The sequence below is a fragment of the Salmo salar genome, chromosome ssa14 (assembly GCF_905237065.1).
Source record: "Salmo salar chromosome ssa14, Ssal_v3.1, whole genome shotgun sequence".
NCBI classification, from domain to species: domain Eukaryota; kingdom Metazoa; phylum Chordata; class Actinopteri; order Salmoniformes; family Salmonidae; genus Salmo; species Salmo salar.
The window spans coordinates 73304585-73321951 of record NC_059455.1 but is presented as its reverse complement, the minus strand read 5'-3'; the positions used below and the strand labels follow the sequence as shown (position 1 = coordinate 73321951).

General features: G+C 42.5%; 1 protein-coding gene across 10 annotated transcripts in view; it reads left to right on the top strand.

Moving 5' to 3' along the window:
- Positions 1-17367, top strand: part of LOC106570261 (receptor-type tyrosine-protein phosphatase U) — a 324730-nt gene that overhangs the window by 169737 nt on the left and 137626 nt on the right. For all 10 annotated transcript variants that reach the window (XM_014142386.2, XM_014142381.2, XM_014142385.2 and 7 more), the window contains exon 4: positions 10592-10673. In XM_014142386.2, the coding sequence (XP_013997861.1) occupies positions 10592-10673 (82 nt within the window). The remainder of the gene's footprint in view (positions 1-10591; positions 10674-17367) is intronic.

The following is a 17367-nucleotide window of genomic DNA, read 5'->3' as shown; positions in this document are numbered from 1 at the left end:
TGTGTGTGTGTGTGTGTGTGTGTGTGTGTGTGTGTGTGTGTGTATGCCTGTGCGTCTGTTCTGTGTGCATGTTTTCTCTCCCTTTGAAATCAATGGCAGCGGTAAAGGATTGTGGGAGTGAGTGTGGCTCAGCTGAACAGTCAATTGACCTCAATTCCGTGTGACCCTCAATAGAGGAGTGTTTGCCTCCATAACCTTGGTCTGCTCTCAGAGTTCTGAGCCTGGTCCCAGACACATCTCAATAAATCAACACATCCTAAATGAGATTAGGCCCGGTGTGGATCAGTGTTGTGTGGTAGTATCCTCAGCTTCCAGGCCAACAACACAACCCCATAGTGATTAAGAGTTAATGCTTTTCTTCCTCTCTTGTGCAGCAACATCAAAAGGTTCTCTTGCCCCCCCCCCTCACGCCACAGTCTCCCACCTTTTTCACACGGTGGAAGAGGGTGTGTGTGTGTGTGTTACCATTTGAAGGGAAAGCGGATATGGGACACAGGGGCGTTGGGATCCAATATCCAATCAGACCAAGCCTTGCCTGGCCTGGTGGTTAGGTGAAAGTAGAGCTGTGTTTGTTGCGTCTGTCTGAAATTAGAAATGCATTAGCGGTATAATTTACCACCCTGATAATGTGTGTGTATGCTGAAGCAGCCTGGGTGTTATGTGTTATATAAGTGGAAATGAAGACGTGTGGGTGGGTGTGACGTCTTAAGTCTTCCCCCCAGGTAAACAGACAGACACGGGGCAGATTGCTTTGTTGGTCCCATAGAGCAGTAAGAGGTTCTGCTGCAAGTAATGAAGCAGGTAAAAGACTGAGAGGATGACCGGTGCAGGGTTTTAATCCTGCCCTGCAGTGATGCGTCTCTCTGACTGTACTGTGAAGGGGCAGTCTCACTGCCTCCCATGTTCTTCCTCCCCTTCCCCCTCTCCTTTTCACCCCCTATTCCTCTCCCCTTCTCTGCCATGATCTATCTTCTACTCTTTCCCCCTCTCCCTCTGTCCTCCTCTCCCTTTCTCTCTCTGTCACGGCTCAAAGTGCTAGTGAAGGCCCCAGAGGGCTCACTCATCCAATCCCCCAGATAAGGATCACTGTCCAGCAGTCCCAGCCAACAGATCGGCCCCACGGGACCCTGACGAACAGCCAGGAACAGACAGACAGAGAAGAGAGAAAAAAGAGACGAGAGAGACCAGAGAGAGAAGAAGAGAGAAAGGGACTGCTTCACATGGGCCTTAAAAGAAAGAGGGAGAGAGAGAGAGATAGGTGAGGGAGAGCGAGAGAGATGGAGATCAGGTTTCCCTGAGAAGCCCCCAGGGGCCAGCAGGAGACAGCCTGGAGGAGAAAGATGGACTACGTGCTCTGTAGTTGGAGATTGATCAGAGACTGAGCTAGCTATAGCCCCCCCAAAGCAATCACAAAGAGCAGAGCAGTCAGTGAAGTGCCATTACCATTCATTGTCTCTGCCTCAAGTAATAGTAGACTATTCAGATGTGTCTTGTCGGCTAGAGTGTAGGTGAGAAGCTTGCTACTTTGGTATCAGTGGCAGGTGAACAGTCCCAGTCTTTTGATATCTTAAAGAGGGAGAGTTGAGGTGATTGAGTTTAATAGGAGAAGTAGCTGCAAACACTATCTGAATATTCTATGAAGCTCTTAAGACGTTCTCCTCGTTTTGTGAAATCCTGCTTAGGAACGAAGTTAATAGACGTAGCACTAAAGACTAAAGAGAGATAAAGACAGAGAGTGATCACAGCGGCCCTCAGACTTAAGTGTGTCTCTCCTCAGTCTCTATCTCTCTCTCCATATCTCCCTAACAATCTCTCTGTCTCTCTCTCTCCACATGTGTCTCTCTTTCTCTCTCTCTCCTCTCCCCACCTCTCTCTTGTGCTCTCTTCCCTCTATCTGTCTCTCTCCACATCTCTCCAACTAGCTCTGTCTGTTTCACTCTGTCTCTCTCTCTCCTCTCCCCATGTCTCTCTTGGGCTATCTCTCGTCTGTCTCTCTCTCTCTAGTGTAAACACAACTAGAAAGTCTGAGAAACTGAAGATGGAACTTTATCTTAGCAGTTTGTGTATACAGGGCTGAGGGAACAGGCTGTAGCCTAGAGAGTGTACTTGAAAGTGTGTATATACTAGGTGGCACAGAGTCTACACACTAGTGTACTTGACAGTGTGTGTATAGAGGGCACAGATTGTAGCCTAGCTAGTGTAATTGTAGCAGGGTATATTCTGTGGTGCAGCGAGTAGAGCACCTGTCTCTGCACAGCTGGAACATTGTATTTACCTCTCCTTCAGCTGCTCTCTCTCTCTCTCTCTCTCTCTCTCTCTCTCTCTCTCTCTCTCTCTCTCTCTCTCTCTCTCTGCCTCTCTCTCTCTGCCTCTCTCTCTATGCCTCTGTCTCTCCCTCTCTCTATGCCCCTCTCTCTCTGTGCCTCTCTCTCTCTCTCTCAATTTAATTCAAAGGAGTTTATTGGCATGAGAAACATGTTTACATTGCCAAAGCAAATGGAATAGACAATAAACAAAAGGGAAATAAACAAGGGAAACATTAGTGAACATTAAACTCACAAAAGTTTTAAAAGAATAGACATTTCAAATGTTTTATTATTGGCTATGTACACTGTTATAACAATGTGCAAGTAGTTGAAAAGAAACAGATAAATATAGGTTGTATTTACAATGTTGTTTGTGCTCCTCTGGTTGTCCTTTTCTCATGGCAATGGGTCACAAACTTTTCTGCTGTGATTGCACACTGTGGTATTTTGCCTAACAGATATGGGAGTTTAACAATGTTTGATTTGTTTTAAATTTTTTGGTGCGTCTGTGTGATCTGTGGGAAATACAGTATGTCTCTCTAATGTGGTCATACATTTGGCAGGAGGTTAGGAAGTGTACCTCCATTTCCACCTTATTTTGTGGGCAGTGGGCATAGGCAGACCTGGCTCTCGAGAGAAGATATGCTGTGGTGGCCTCTCTCAATAGCAAGGCTATGCTCACTGAGTCTGTACATAGTCAAGCATTTTCTTAATGTGAGGTCAGTCACAGTGGTCAGGTATTCTGCTACTGTGTATTCTCTGTTAGGGCCAGATATCATTACAATTCGCTCTGTTTTCTGGTTGATTCTTTCCAGTGTGTAAAAAAGTTATCTTTTTGCTTTCTCATAATTTGGATAGGTCTGAATGTGTTTCTGTCCTGGGGTTCTGTGAAGTCTGTTTGTGTTTGTGAACAGAGCCCCAGAACCAGCTGGCTGAGGGGACTCTTCTCTAGGTTCATCTCTCCGTAGGTGAGGGTTTGTGGTGGAATGTGTGGGTATCGCATCCTTTTAGGTAACTGTAGAATTTAACAGCTCTTTTCTGGATGTTAATACTAGCGGGTATAGACCTAATTCTGCTCTGCATGCATTGTTTGGGTTTTGCGTTGTACACATAATATTCTCAATTGGTCTCAATTGGGTGTTTGTCTTTCTGGTTGAATTCTGATTATTCATGGTTCCTGGTGCTATCAGTCCTGGGCAGGCTCAGAGAACAGCCTGGGTTTTAGGAGATCAGGTACAGGGGGATAGAACCAAGCCAGAAAATGGGAGGAGGAAGGAGGAGGACTCATTTTCTCACACTTTCTCTCTTTATTTCATCTAAATAAGTTCAGGGGTAAAAATGTGCTTAACAAGTCACATAATCAGTTGCATGGACTCACTCTGTGTGCAATAGTAGTGTTTAACAGGACTTTTGAATGACTACCTCATCTCTGTACCCCACACATACAATTATCTGTAAGGTCCTTCAGTCAGGCAGTGAATTTCAAACACAGATTCAACCACAAAGACCAGGGAGATTTCCCAATGCCTCGCAAAGAAGGGCACCCATTGGTAGATGGGTATAAAAAAAACAGACATTGAATATCCCTTTGAGCATGGTGAAGTTATTAAAACTTGTTAGGGCTAGGGTCCTTTTTTCTGAATGTATGCCTGACTGACGTGCCCAAAGTAAACTGCCTTTTACTCAGACCCAGAAGCCAGGATATGCATATAATTGGTACCATTGGATAGAAAACACTTTGAAGTTTGTGGAAATGTTAAAATAATGTATGAGACTATAACACAATAGATATGGTAGGAGAAAATCCAAAGAAAAACCAACCAGAATTTCTTTTTTTTAAGAGCCCATGCTCTTCCAATGGAACGTATAGGGTCATATCCAAATCCAGCTCCCAGATTGCAATTCCTATGGCTTCCACTAGATGTCAACAGTCTTTGTTCAAGGTTTCAGGCTTGTTTCTTCTCAAACGAGGAAGAATTTTGAGTTTTAATCCTGGTTGTTGGAGTTGGAAACCTGTCAGTGCGCACGCGACAAAGAGGACGCGCACCTGCTAATTTTGCTTTCCTATTGAACATACTTATTTCCGTATGAAATATTATAGTTTAATTACATTTTAGGGTACCTGAGGATTAAAAATAAATGTATTTTGACTTGTTTTAACATAGTTTAGTGGTAGTTTTTTTGATTCCTTTCTCTGCATGATGAACGAGTGGATTACTCAAATCGATGGCGCCAAATAAACAGACTTTTTGGGATATAAAGAATGATTTTATCTAACAAAACGACCATACATGTTGAAGCAACCCTTTGGTTTGCAAATCAGAGGAAGATTTTCAAAAAGTAAGTGAATATTTAATCGCTATTTGTGATTTTATGAAGCCTGTGCAGGTGGAAAAATATGTTGATGTGGGGCGCCGTCCTCAAACAATCTTTCGCTGTAAAGCCTATTGTAAATCGGACAATGCAGTTAGATGAACAATAAATTAAGCTTTTAACCGATATAACACAATTGTATGTACCTAATGTTTAATATCCATAATTAAAATAAAAAATATTTGAATTGTGTGCCCTCCAATTTCACCGGAAGTTGTCGACAGGTGTCCCGCTGGCGGGACGCCTAGCCCTTACTTTGGATGGTGTATCAATACACCCAGTCACTACAAAGATACAGGCGTCCTTCCTAACTCAGTTGCCAGAGAGGAAGGAATCCGCTCAGGGATTTCACCTTGAGGCCCATGGTGACTTTAAAACAGTTTGAGTTGCTGTGATAGGAGAAAACTGAGGATGGATCAACAACATTGTAGTTACTCCACAATACTAAGTTAATTGACAGAGTGAAAAGAAGGAAGCCTGTAAAGAATAGAAATGTTTTAAAACATGCATCCTGTTTGCAACAAGGCACTAAAGTAATACTGGAAAAACGTGGCAAAGCAATTAACTTTTTGTCCTGAATACAAAGTGTTATGTTTGAAACAATTTCAATACAAGTTTGAATACTTTCTGAAGGCACTGTAGTTGTGTGTGTCCATTTCCTCAGCCTACTAGCTGAACGAGGTCCACTGAATCTCAGGTCATAAATTACTGTGTTTTACTGCCACAATGTCAATACCAGTCAATACCATTCTACCCTCATTCCACTTTATTAACCATAACAAATCCATCAACAGAACATTCTGGCAATAACTGTGCAACATGTTCCTGTTTCTCCAATGGTTTCTGAAGCTGTTGAATTAATTAAACCACTTGTGTGGATCAATGGAGTCTGTCCGTGTACAAATTGCAAGCTTTATCATAAGAACACGTGCATAAATAACTCCCATAGCGATGAAAATGAAAACTAGAATCCAGAAATAATAATTACCCAACAAATCCTCTTTATTGTAAACCTTTATCGCCAGCCAGCCAGCCAACAAACAGCCTGACTACCAGCGAGCCAGCCTGTCAGCCAGCCACCAATCCAGCCAGCCAGCTGATTGTATGTATTCCTTTCGAGGACGGGGAAGGGAACAGAGCAGGGATTCAGCATAGAGAAGTGTGTAATTCTGCACCATTGGGTTTTATGAGGTGAACTGAACTGGAGCTGTAGCAGCTAGGGGGAGAGGGAAGCTCATGTTAAAATGTATGAGTGAATTTTCCTTTTTTTCCTTTTATCCCTCTTCTTCCTTCCCCTCGTCCTGCCTCATCCCTCCTCCCGGTATCCGAAGGCAGTGTTTTTGTGATCCGTATTTAGAGTTTGGTGTCTGATATTATTTCTCCCATCTCTCTCTGCTTGGATGATGAAACAGCTCTATAGCCTGAGAGACAGACAGGAGCAGACACAGCACAGAAACACCTCACGAGTTTCAACAAGCCTGGCCTTGATTCTCACATCACTGTTGTTTTTTGTAAGTGTTATATCTACCTTGCTTCTTTCCCCGTTCTCTTTGTAGCTCTGCGTGGTTGCAACAAGAGGAAATAGGTAAATAAAACAGGAAGACTGTCACAACCTAGAACTGATGACGATTCTGTTCCTTTAAACAAATCCACCTTTACTTTGTGTGCAGTGATAGATAGATGTTTCCTTTCTTTGCCTGTGTGGGTATTGGAGATGAGGGTGTTGCAGGTGTGGGTAGTAGAGATGAGGGGGAACTTTGCTATCAAATATTTATGATGCTATCAGGCCTATCGTGACTGCCAATGTCAATGTAGCTTAGCCTACACCATCTCTCCTTACATTTCGCTCCCTCCCTCTTTCTCTCTCACTCTCTCTCTCTCTCTGTCTCTTTTTCTTTCTCTCTATCTCTGCCCCTCTCTCTGTCACTCTCTTTCCATTTCTCTCTTTCCCCCTCTCTCACACCCTCTCTATCTCCCCTCTCCCTCTCTGCTCTGGGCAGGGTCTGATACTGATAGCCAGGTAGTGTCAAGGCTCTGTGCAGTGCTGAGCAAGTGAATGGATGGCCGGGTGTGTGTGTGTGTGTGTGTGTGTGTGTGTGTTAGGGCTGTCCCCGACCCCCAAAAATATGAGTGGACCAAAAAGTTATTACAGCAAAGACTTAAAAACAGTCGCATTCATTTGTGAATGCAGTTTCCAAAATGGAACGGTTTAGGTCTATTTATTGTTTACGCTAATTATTCAATGGTCGCTTTGCTATTTTATTTTAAAACTAAAATGCTTGAATGCATTTCACATCATGAATGACTCGTATGCTGTGTGATGACATGAACGCAAAAAATTATTTATTGGTAAAGTCACCTTTCTAAGTATTGAAATACAGGCCTAAGTAAGTTATGGTATTAAGACTAAACAGAATGTGCTCTTAGGCCTGCAGCTCTATGGTGGTTATACAAAGCTGTTATATTAAGCCTACTAATGATAATTACATTACTTATTGTTATAATGATGATCATAATAGTAATAACAATAAGAATTTGATCAAGGAAAAAGGAGGGTTATTATTATAAATATAATTTTTCTGACAATTTGGAACAGTGCAAACAACACTAAATAAATGCTAAATAATACCAGAGGTGCTGGTCTAATGAAAAAAAGTGTTAAGCCTTTATTACAGCATAGCAAATATTAAAAACAGACGAATTTGTGAAATTGTTGTGTGAGGCTTGGTGCTCACGGAATCAGTAGGCTATCAACGAAACACTCAAACAGGCAACAGAAGCAAGATCTGTCTTATTTCTGTAGATAAATTGATGATTTATAAAGCCAGGCACATTTAACAGTTAGGCTATTGATTACAGACCTAATTAAGTTGGGGTTTCCTCTCACCTCACTTTTCTTAGACAATAAGGTAAGGGCTGTTTTCTCATCTCTTAACTCTACACTGTGTGCACAATTATTAGGCAAATTGTATTCCTCAGGATTAATTGTATTGTTGAACAAACACAATGCTCTCAGTCAATCCAAAATGTTATTGAACCTCAAACCTGAATGTTTAACAAAGGAAAAGCGAGTTTTGTCCTTCTCAGGGAAATATATGTGTGCACAATTATTAGGCAACTATTAGTGTGCAGAATTATTAGGCAACTAAATTACAAAAATAATTTCTCTCAACTCACTTGTTTATTCTCCATTTTTAGAGTAAGTGTAACAGATAAGTAACACAAAATGACAATTATATAAAATTTTTGGCCTTTCAAAAATATTCAGTGACCAATATAGCCAACCTTATTTTCAATAACTGCCATGAGCCTTCCATCCATGGAGTCTGTGAGTTTCTTGATCTGTTCACGATCAATTTTCGCTGAGGCAGCAACCACAGCCTCCCAAATGCTGTTCAAAAAGGTGTATTGTCTTCCATCACTGTAAATCTCATGTTTGAGAAGGGCCCACAAGTTCTCAATAGGATTTAAGTCAGGTGAGGAAGGGGGCCAGGTCATTATTCAGGCATTTTTGAGGCCCTTGCTGGCTAGCCAAGCAGTGGAGTACTTGGATGCATGTGATGGAGCATTGTCCTGCATAAAGATCATGGCCTTCTAGAATGCTGAGGACTTCTTCCTGTACCACTGTTTGACGAAAGAATCTTCCAGAAACTGGCAGTAGGTTTGGGAGTTGAGTTTCAGTCCATCTTCAACCCGAAAAGGTCCAACTACCTCATCCTCAATGATAGCAGCCCATACCAGTACCCCTCCTTCACCTTGCTGGCACCTGACTCAAAGTGGTGCCCTGTGTCCATTACTGATCCAGCCACGGGCCCAACCATTTGGTCCATCAAGAGTCACTTTCATTTCATCTGTCCATAAAACCTTTGAAAAATCTGTCTTCAGGTATTTCTTTGCCTAATCTTGACGCTTCAACTTGTGAATCTTATTCAGTGGTGGTCTTGTTTCAGTCTTCTTGACCTTGGCCATGTCTCTGAGCACTTGACACCTTGTACTTCTGAACACTCCAGGTAGGTTGCAGTTCTGGAATACGGTGGCACTGGAGGATAATGGGTTCCTGGTAGTTTGACGTTTAATTCTTCTCAAGTCTTTTGCAGTTAATTTGCGCCTTTTCTTCCTCATGTGTTTTTTGCGCCCCAGTTGACTATTCGCAACAAAACGTTTGAATGTCCGGTGGTCACACCTCAATAGTTTAGCTATTTAAAGAGTGTTGCATCCGTCTGAAAGGCATTTTACATTTTTGGCTTTTCAGTGTCAGTTAAATTTATTTTTTGGTCCATTTTACCTGAGGTAATGAGGCTGCCTAATAATTATGCACACCTTGATATAAGGTGTTATTCACTTTCGCCACACCCTCCCTCATTACACAAATACATATCACCTGAAAATGAGTAAATCCAATAAGCATTCAAGTTTATATGGTTTGGAGTTCGAAAATGTGAATAGAAACAATGATAAGATCAGAATACTCACTTGCCTAATAATTGTGCACGCAGTGTAACAACATGGTCAGGAAAAGGCAGCGATTCAACAGCACATTGTGTTTCAGAGCCGCACACAGCAACCACTATCCAACGCGGGAGAAAGTGCATTTGTTATAAAATATTTGTTTTATTTGTGTTGCACCATTTTCTTACATAATATAACCATATACAATTTCAGTAGCACATACCTTAGAATGATGGACTGTGCCATCCCAACGGCCTCCACAATGGATCAGTCCACTCAGAGGCGTGAATCAGACAGCTGTCTTGTACACCACGATTTTTTTAAACATTGAACAATTTATGCTACTGCTCGACTAAAGAAATCTCGGTCGACCAACAGCCTATGGGGTCAGCCCCAGTGCGTGCTCGTCGGGGTGCGTCAGTGCCTGATGAATGGAGAAGGTAATCGTCCAGACTTCTCTAAGCGCCCACGCATAAGAATGAAGAATACTAATAAATTAGCAGACAGGGAAGCATGGCCTGTGTCCATCTGAGGAGGCCTTGTGCGGTGCTGTTGGTCCGGACCAGGCACTTAGAGCCTGATGTGTTGGTCAACACAGCGACACACTGGGGCTGCTATATAAGGAATAGGGTGCCATTTGGGATGCCCCCAGACTCGTTGAAGTGCATGATATTGGAATCTGACCTATCATAGTCTGCTGGTTTCAGTCATAGCTAACATATTATTGTCTGTGATGAGCTTTTAGGATCATTTGCAGAGCTTTACACTGTGTGGCTGTCAGTGACTTTTCCATTTGGTCCATTGTGACAGGAAAGCTCAATCAAGCCCGGCTAAATTACTTGAAAGTGTAGTGCTATTTGAAGTCTGGAATCTATGAATGCAGTAAACCCCATCTGCATGGACTGCAGTGTTTATGTATTCGTTGTGCCTCTGCGGTAAAATAGTAAACTGTCCCTCAGTAAACGATATGGGTTATTGTGGCAGTAATGATTTTTCAGTGGTCCAGATTCCCTTTGGTTCCCTGTGGGAGGGATCTGGGATTCACTTTGGTTTCTCTGCATGACGCTGGATTCATTTAGATGAGTGAGTAGAGATTTGGGCAGCGCTCAATGACTCCTGTGGGTCCCATGTTCTGTGTGTGTTCTCTGATGAAGAGAGAGAAAGATGTTTGTTTGAAAGAGTGGGAGGGAGAGAGGGAGAGATGACTGTGTGAAACGAGGCTATGCTAAACTATGGATGTTTGAGTAGTGGGATTTGCCACCAGACAGGCCTCCGTGGATTCAAAGACAAGCTGTTTGATTAGGACTTCACTCTCTCTGCCTCCAGTCCTTTCTCTCTCTGTGTTGCGTAATGTGGAATCCTTTCTTCCCTCCTCCTCATCTCTCCATTGTCTGTGCCATTCTCCTCTCATCTCTCAATTGTCTGTCCTGTTCTCCTCTCATCTCTCTGTTGTCTGTCCTCAGGTGGTGTTTGAAGCATCCGTCTCGGCAGAACGGCGAGGCTACATTGCCATTGACGACATCCTGCTGCTCAACTACCCCTGCTGTAAGTAGCTACCCACCACACTACAGCACCAACGTCCCAATGTCCATCAGCCCAGAGAACATCGCCCCAACACACCAACATACCAAACCCAGCGCACCACTATACCAATCTATCAACTACGCACCGTATCAATGCATCAAGGCACCAAAGTACTAATGTACCAATGTATTTCAGAACAGAGGTAGTGACCTTTTACATAGAAATGGGACAATATGTGTCTGGGCGCTAGGAGGTGGACAGACAGACCAAGTCTCAGGACTGTGATGGGTGCGTGGGTGGACGGACAGACGGACAGACAGAGGCCTGTACAGTAATCAGCGGTGGCGAAGGCACTGCTCTCAAAGCCAGAGACGGTTCTGAGAGGCTTTTGGCATGTGGACACCTGTCTGATTTCCCATGGTTCATCGCCGCACAGCGCCGCTCCTTTTGTCCCGGTCGACCAGACAGCGAGCTGGTGACCTTTATCTTCCTGACTGCTCGGCTAGTCGCTCCGCTCTCCCTGTCACCAAGACGAGCCCATTCTCCCAGAGCTAATATACTGATCCTGGAAACACACACACACACACACACACACACACACACACACACACACACACACACACACACACACACACACACACACACACACACACACACACACACACACACACACACACACACACTGTTCCAAGAAAACAGCGGGCAGCAGGTGAAGGGCCTCTCGTCGCATGTTGTTTTTCTTCCTCTCCACAAAGGCGTGACGAGAGCAGCAGTAGTCTGACGTCTCTAGCTGGACCATAATAACACATGGTGACGCTCTGAGAGATTTCCCCATTTTAGCTAACCCCCCTCCCTTAGTGTAACCCCCCACCCCCGTCAACCCCCTTCCTTCTCTAAACCTGACTAAATGCCTTTATAGCGGACCCTCTGTCTCTCCCACAGCAGCACTCACAGCAGTCTGACACATCATTGTGTTCCTTTGGGATATTTCCCCAGTAAAACCTCCCTCCTTCAGTGCAGCCCCTCCCTACATACATGCATATGCCTCTACAGGCTACCTGGCCATCATTCTCCTCAGACACTCACCTGCTGTCCCCATAACTATTACCTCTACAGGAAAGCAGGCTTAGTGAATGAATGGAGGTGTTTTCAGTCTGAGAGTCTCTCTTCTCTGGCACTAGAGTCCTGCATCAGGCAACAACAACAAAAAACTGTCGGTGGTCTTGGAGTTAAGAGAGAACTTGGGTAGATACAATGGGGGAATTACACTTAACATGTGGACTGATGATTTTCGAAAAATAGGCATGGTGTGCTTTTGGTTTCTCTCCCTCTAAAAACAGAAATAAATCATTCTAAATAACAAACTGGCTTTATTTACAAATTAGTAACAATGTCTCAACCCATGTTCAAAAATTGCCTTTTTCCCTTTATTCAGATTACAACCGCTCGCTTTCGGTTATTTGAATACGAAATCATCTCCAAAATATCGTTATTTTTTAAACAAGCCATAGAAAGTTGGTTTCAATTTCAGTTTAATCCCCCAGAAAAGACAAAACAAATAACACAACAAATATTGTGGTTAAACTCAAATATACTAATTGATTAAAAAAAACTTTAGCAATTGGAACCTTTATCATGTGGAAGGGGGAAAAAGTAACTTGTCTGTCGGCAATGCGTTGAAGACCAAAATTGGTTAAAGAAAATTGTGATAAATAAAAATGAACTAAAAAAAAAAAAGATATTTCCCATTTTCAGGACCCTGTCTTTCAAAGATAATTCACAAAAATCCAAATAACTTCACAGATCTTCATTGTAAAGGGTTTAAACACTGTTTCCCATGCTTGTTCAATGAACCATAAACAATAAATGAACATGCACCTGTGGAACGGTCATTAAGACACTAACAGCTTACAGACAGTATGCAATTAAGGTCACAGGTATGAAAACTTAGGACACTAAAGGGGCCTTTCTACTGACTCTGAAAAACACCAAAAGAAAGATGCCCAGGATCCCTTTTCATCTGCGTGAACGTGCCTTAGGCATGCCGCAAGGATGCATGAGGACTGCAAATGTGGCCAGGGCAATAAATTGCAATGTCCGTTCTGTGAGACAGCACAACAGGGAGACAGGATGAACAGCTGATCGTCCTCGCAGTGGTAGTCCACGTGTAACAACACCTGCACAGGATTGGTAGATCCGAACATCACACCTGTGGGACAGGTACAGGATGGCAACAACAACTGCCCGAGTTACACCAGGAACGCACAATCCCTCCATCAGTGCTCAGACTGTCCGCAATAGGCTGAGAGAGGCTGCACTCTTAGGGCTTGTAGGCCAGTTGTAAGGCAGGTCCTCACCAGACATCACCGACAACAACGTCACCTATGGGCACAAACCCACCGTCGCTGGACCAGACAGAACTGGCAAAAAGTGCTCTTCACTGACAAGTCGTGGTTTTGTCTCACCAGGGGTGATGGTTGGATTCCCGTTTATCGTCGAAGGAATGAGCGTTACACTGAGAACTGTACTCTGGAGCGGTATCTATTTGGAGGTGGAGGGTCCGTCATGGTCTGGGGCGGTGTGTCACAGCATCATTGGACTGAGCTTGTTGTCATTGCAGGCAATCTCAACGCTGTGCGTTACAGGGAAATCCTCTTCCCTCATGTGGTACCCTTCCTGCAGGCTCATTCTGACATGACCCTCCAGCATGACAATGCCACCAGCCATACTGCTCATTCTGTGCGTGATTTCCTGCAAGACAGGAATGTCAGTCTTCTGCCATGACCAGCGAAGAGCCCGGATCTCAATCCCATTGAGCACGTCTGGGACCTGTTGGATCGGAGGGTGAGGGCTAGGGCCATTCCCCCCAGAAATGTCCGGGAACTTGCAGGTGCCTTGGTGGAAGAGTGGGGTAACATCGCACAGCAAGAACTGGCAAATCTGGTGCAGTTCATGAGGAGGAGATGCACTGCAGCACTTAATGCAGCTGGTGGCCACACTGTTACTTTTGATTTTGACCCCCCCCTTTGTTCAGGGACACAATATTCAATTTCTGTTAGTCACATGTCTATGGAACTTCTTCAGTTTATGTCTCAGTTGTTGAATATTGTTATGTTCATACAAATATTTACACATGTTAAGTTTGCTGAAAATAAACGCAGTTGACAGTGAGAGGACGTTTCTTTTTTTGCTGAGTTTATAACCAGTTTCATTTAAGGACCAAAAAATGTACAGCTGTGCCATATAGATTGCAAAAATATTTGGGAAGAAATTTTCGATGTACCGATTCCATGGCACATGGTTTATGAGTTGACACATTCAATTTTCCTTTTATTATAACCTACTGCAGGCCTTAAACCTATGGGTTTAACCTTCTGAATTAATGATTATATTGACGATAGAAGCCACCTCTTAATGAGTTCCATTCTGTTATCCAACGATTATTTTTATTTTTATTAACCCTGCATTATAATTATATTAATGCCCCTTAAATATTCAGTGTTTTTAGTTACAGTGGTGATGGACAGCTGTAGAAATTTTGTTTTTCACAAGCGTAGCAGGCTGTGAATTCTGGAAACAACGTTTCCAGGATGGTCCATTAGCAGGACAATAGAATCTTCAACCTTTCCAAAAGGATAGTTTAATAGCTGGTTACTGTATGTGTGAGAGAAAAAAAGAGAGAGTCAGGCGGAGAAGGATGCGTTGAAGAGGGCGAGGAACGAGATGGAGTCACAATCCATGCCAGGCACATCTGTGAGCTCTGAAACTCATCTCCTGTTTGTGGACACTGCAAACAACGTCCTTGATGAAAATGCCTGTCTATTTGTGGAAAAACTATCCTGATTAACTCTTTAGTCTTATCAGAGTTGATCTATTTGCTTATGGTTTTGCCAACACCTAGCAACCTGTTTAAATTATATGAGCAAAAATATGAAATTTTATTTGGAATGGTAAGCCAGACCAAATTAAAAGGGCCTATTGTCTCACCCCATGTTAAAGAATGGCCTTTTTCCCTTTATTCAGATTACAACCGCTCACTTTCGGAAATTTGAAAATGAAACAATCTCCAAAATATCGTCATTTTTTTAAACAAGCCATAGAAAGTTGGTTGCAATTTCAGTTTAATCCACCAGAAAAGACAGAACAAATAATACAACAAATATTGTGGTTAAACTAAAATATGCTAATTGATCAAAACATTTTAGAAATTGAAACCTTTATCAAGCTGTGCCATATAGATTAGCAAAATAGTTGTGAAGGGTTAGGACTGTAATGAGATTGTGAACTCTGCAAACAATGTTTCCACCCTGAGAATGGTAAATGACTGCAATTAATACATTCATTCAATACATTGGAATACAAAAGAAGCCATCCACCCATGATGGGCTATTAGCAGGACAATAGACTCTTGCCAAAGAGGGTAGGGGGGACATTGTATTTAAAGACACTGCACAGTAGCCTAATAAACATATGCATTTTGAAATTATATTTAAAAAAAAAAAATCAATTAGTAACATATTTCTACCACTGTAGATGCTGTGTTTTTGGTTGACGGACAATATTAAAAACAGTCAAATGCATTCTCCCCCCATCGCCCACACACACTTTAAACATTTGGACAATTAAAACATTTAAAGACTGACATTGGTTGATTTTAATACTTCTGACAGACAAAATTCTAACTCCACCCATAACTTTTGGACTTTTTAACATTCCCAGAAGGCATGGATTACTATAACCTACTGCAGGCCTAAAACCTTAGGGTTTAACCTTTTGAATTAATGATTATATTGAAGATAGAAGCCACTTCTTAATGAGTTCCGAGAGCCGATCTGTTACCCAACGATTATTATAGTGATATAAAAGCCCCTTAGATATTAGATAACATGTTTTTAAACACTTGTTTTTCACAAGGGCTATTAGCAGAACAACTGAACAACTGCTTCTACCCCCCTCCCCCTCCCTTTTGTACACTGCTGCTACTCGTTGTTTATTATCTATGCATGGTCACTTTACCCCTACCTACATGTACAAATTACCACAAGTAACCTGTACCCCTGCGCACTGACTCAGTACCGGTACCCCCTGCAAATAGCCTCGTTATTCTTATTGTGTTACTTTTTATTATTATTTTTTACTTTAGTCTATTTGGTAAATATAACTCTTCTTGAACTACCGAGTCCACCAAATGCATTGTTTTCTAACCATTATCTGGATGGATCCATAATGAATTATTATGTGAATAAATATCACTGAATGACATAAATATTGGAATAAAGTAGGCTAATGAAGGCAACAAATTGTTGCTTGCTCGAACACCTAAAGTCATCCAATTGTTATAATAGGATTTGAAGCAATAGCCTACCCGTGCGTGGTCAACTATTTCAGCACTGTTTCGCGCTGCTCTGAGACAAGCATGGGGACTGGTCTTGATAAAACAATTCAAATTTTATTTTCACTGAATCTCCATTTGGGTATTGGTTACCCTACAATTAGGGTGTGGAAATGTTAGGATTATTTTTGCTCTTCACTTGCAGTCACTTGACCGGTCACATTGTACAGAGCCATATTTTCCTAACGGAAACCCTGAGGTTTTTCTTGGAATAGAATCACCATAATATTAATCAAATTAATTAAGCTACATTTCTTAAAATCAATGCCATATACTATGTTCTTACAAAAAAAGGTTTTAAATGATCTAGTACAGCCAATATTAAAAACAGTCAAATGCTTTTCAAATATGCCCTCTGGTGGTCAAACTAGTGCTAACTAGCATTAATGGCAACAATAGCTGAAACTTAAATAATGTGCCATAGAATTCTGCGGGAGCCCACAAGCTGTGCTGCAGTACGACACAACTTTTAAAGGAAGAACCACTGTAGGGTGCAATTTGGTTTGCAGACATACAGACAGAGAGCCCTCAGCTGTGCTGACAATGTGTGACAGAGTGTATAGGAGTGGTACTGAGACCATGTCAGTTTCCACTGACAACCACTGACCCCTGTAGACTTTAGGGAACATTAAGCCAGCCAGATCCGTAATGAACGCTAGCGGTTGGTCTCGAGCCAAGATGGCCCCTGTCTTGGCTCTCTGTAAAGGGATAATCCTCAGTGAAAAGCAGAAACTGCAGGCCGGGAGGAAATGTTAATGTATGATAATGGAGGGCGTTTATGAGCTCATGAAATTCAGACAGCTTTTACCGCCTGTAAAAAAAAAAAAAGAAGAAAACAGCCAGTTTTTTTGTCTCTTTCTCTCTCTCTCTCTCTCTCTCTCTGACCCTCTTCAAAACAACCAGAGATAAGCTCAACTCATCTTAAACTTTTAACACTTAGCCTCTGTCACCTGAAAGTCCGCATTTCCATGTGATATTGGACCCCTTGCTGATTTGGAGTGGATGCCAGGGCCCTATGTGTGTGAATAATGTGTGTGTATGACGGGTATGTCTCTTGGCCCTGATGCAGATGGCACCTCCCTGGCCCCCGCCGTCCCTATTAAATAATCAACAATCTCATTAGCAGATGCTGCGACTGCCTGGCCCTCCACGGAACCTCTTAAACACACACACACTCCAAGCTGGCACGATGCCCCCTAAGGCAGCGGAAATAACTTGTTTGGCCCGCAGGAGATACAAATCGAGTCTCTCTTATATTCACATTACAACACGCTTGACATTTCTGTTATTTTCTCCAGAGTCACCCTCATTATTCCAAACATG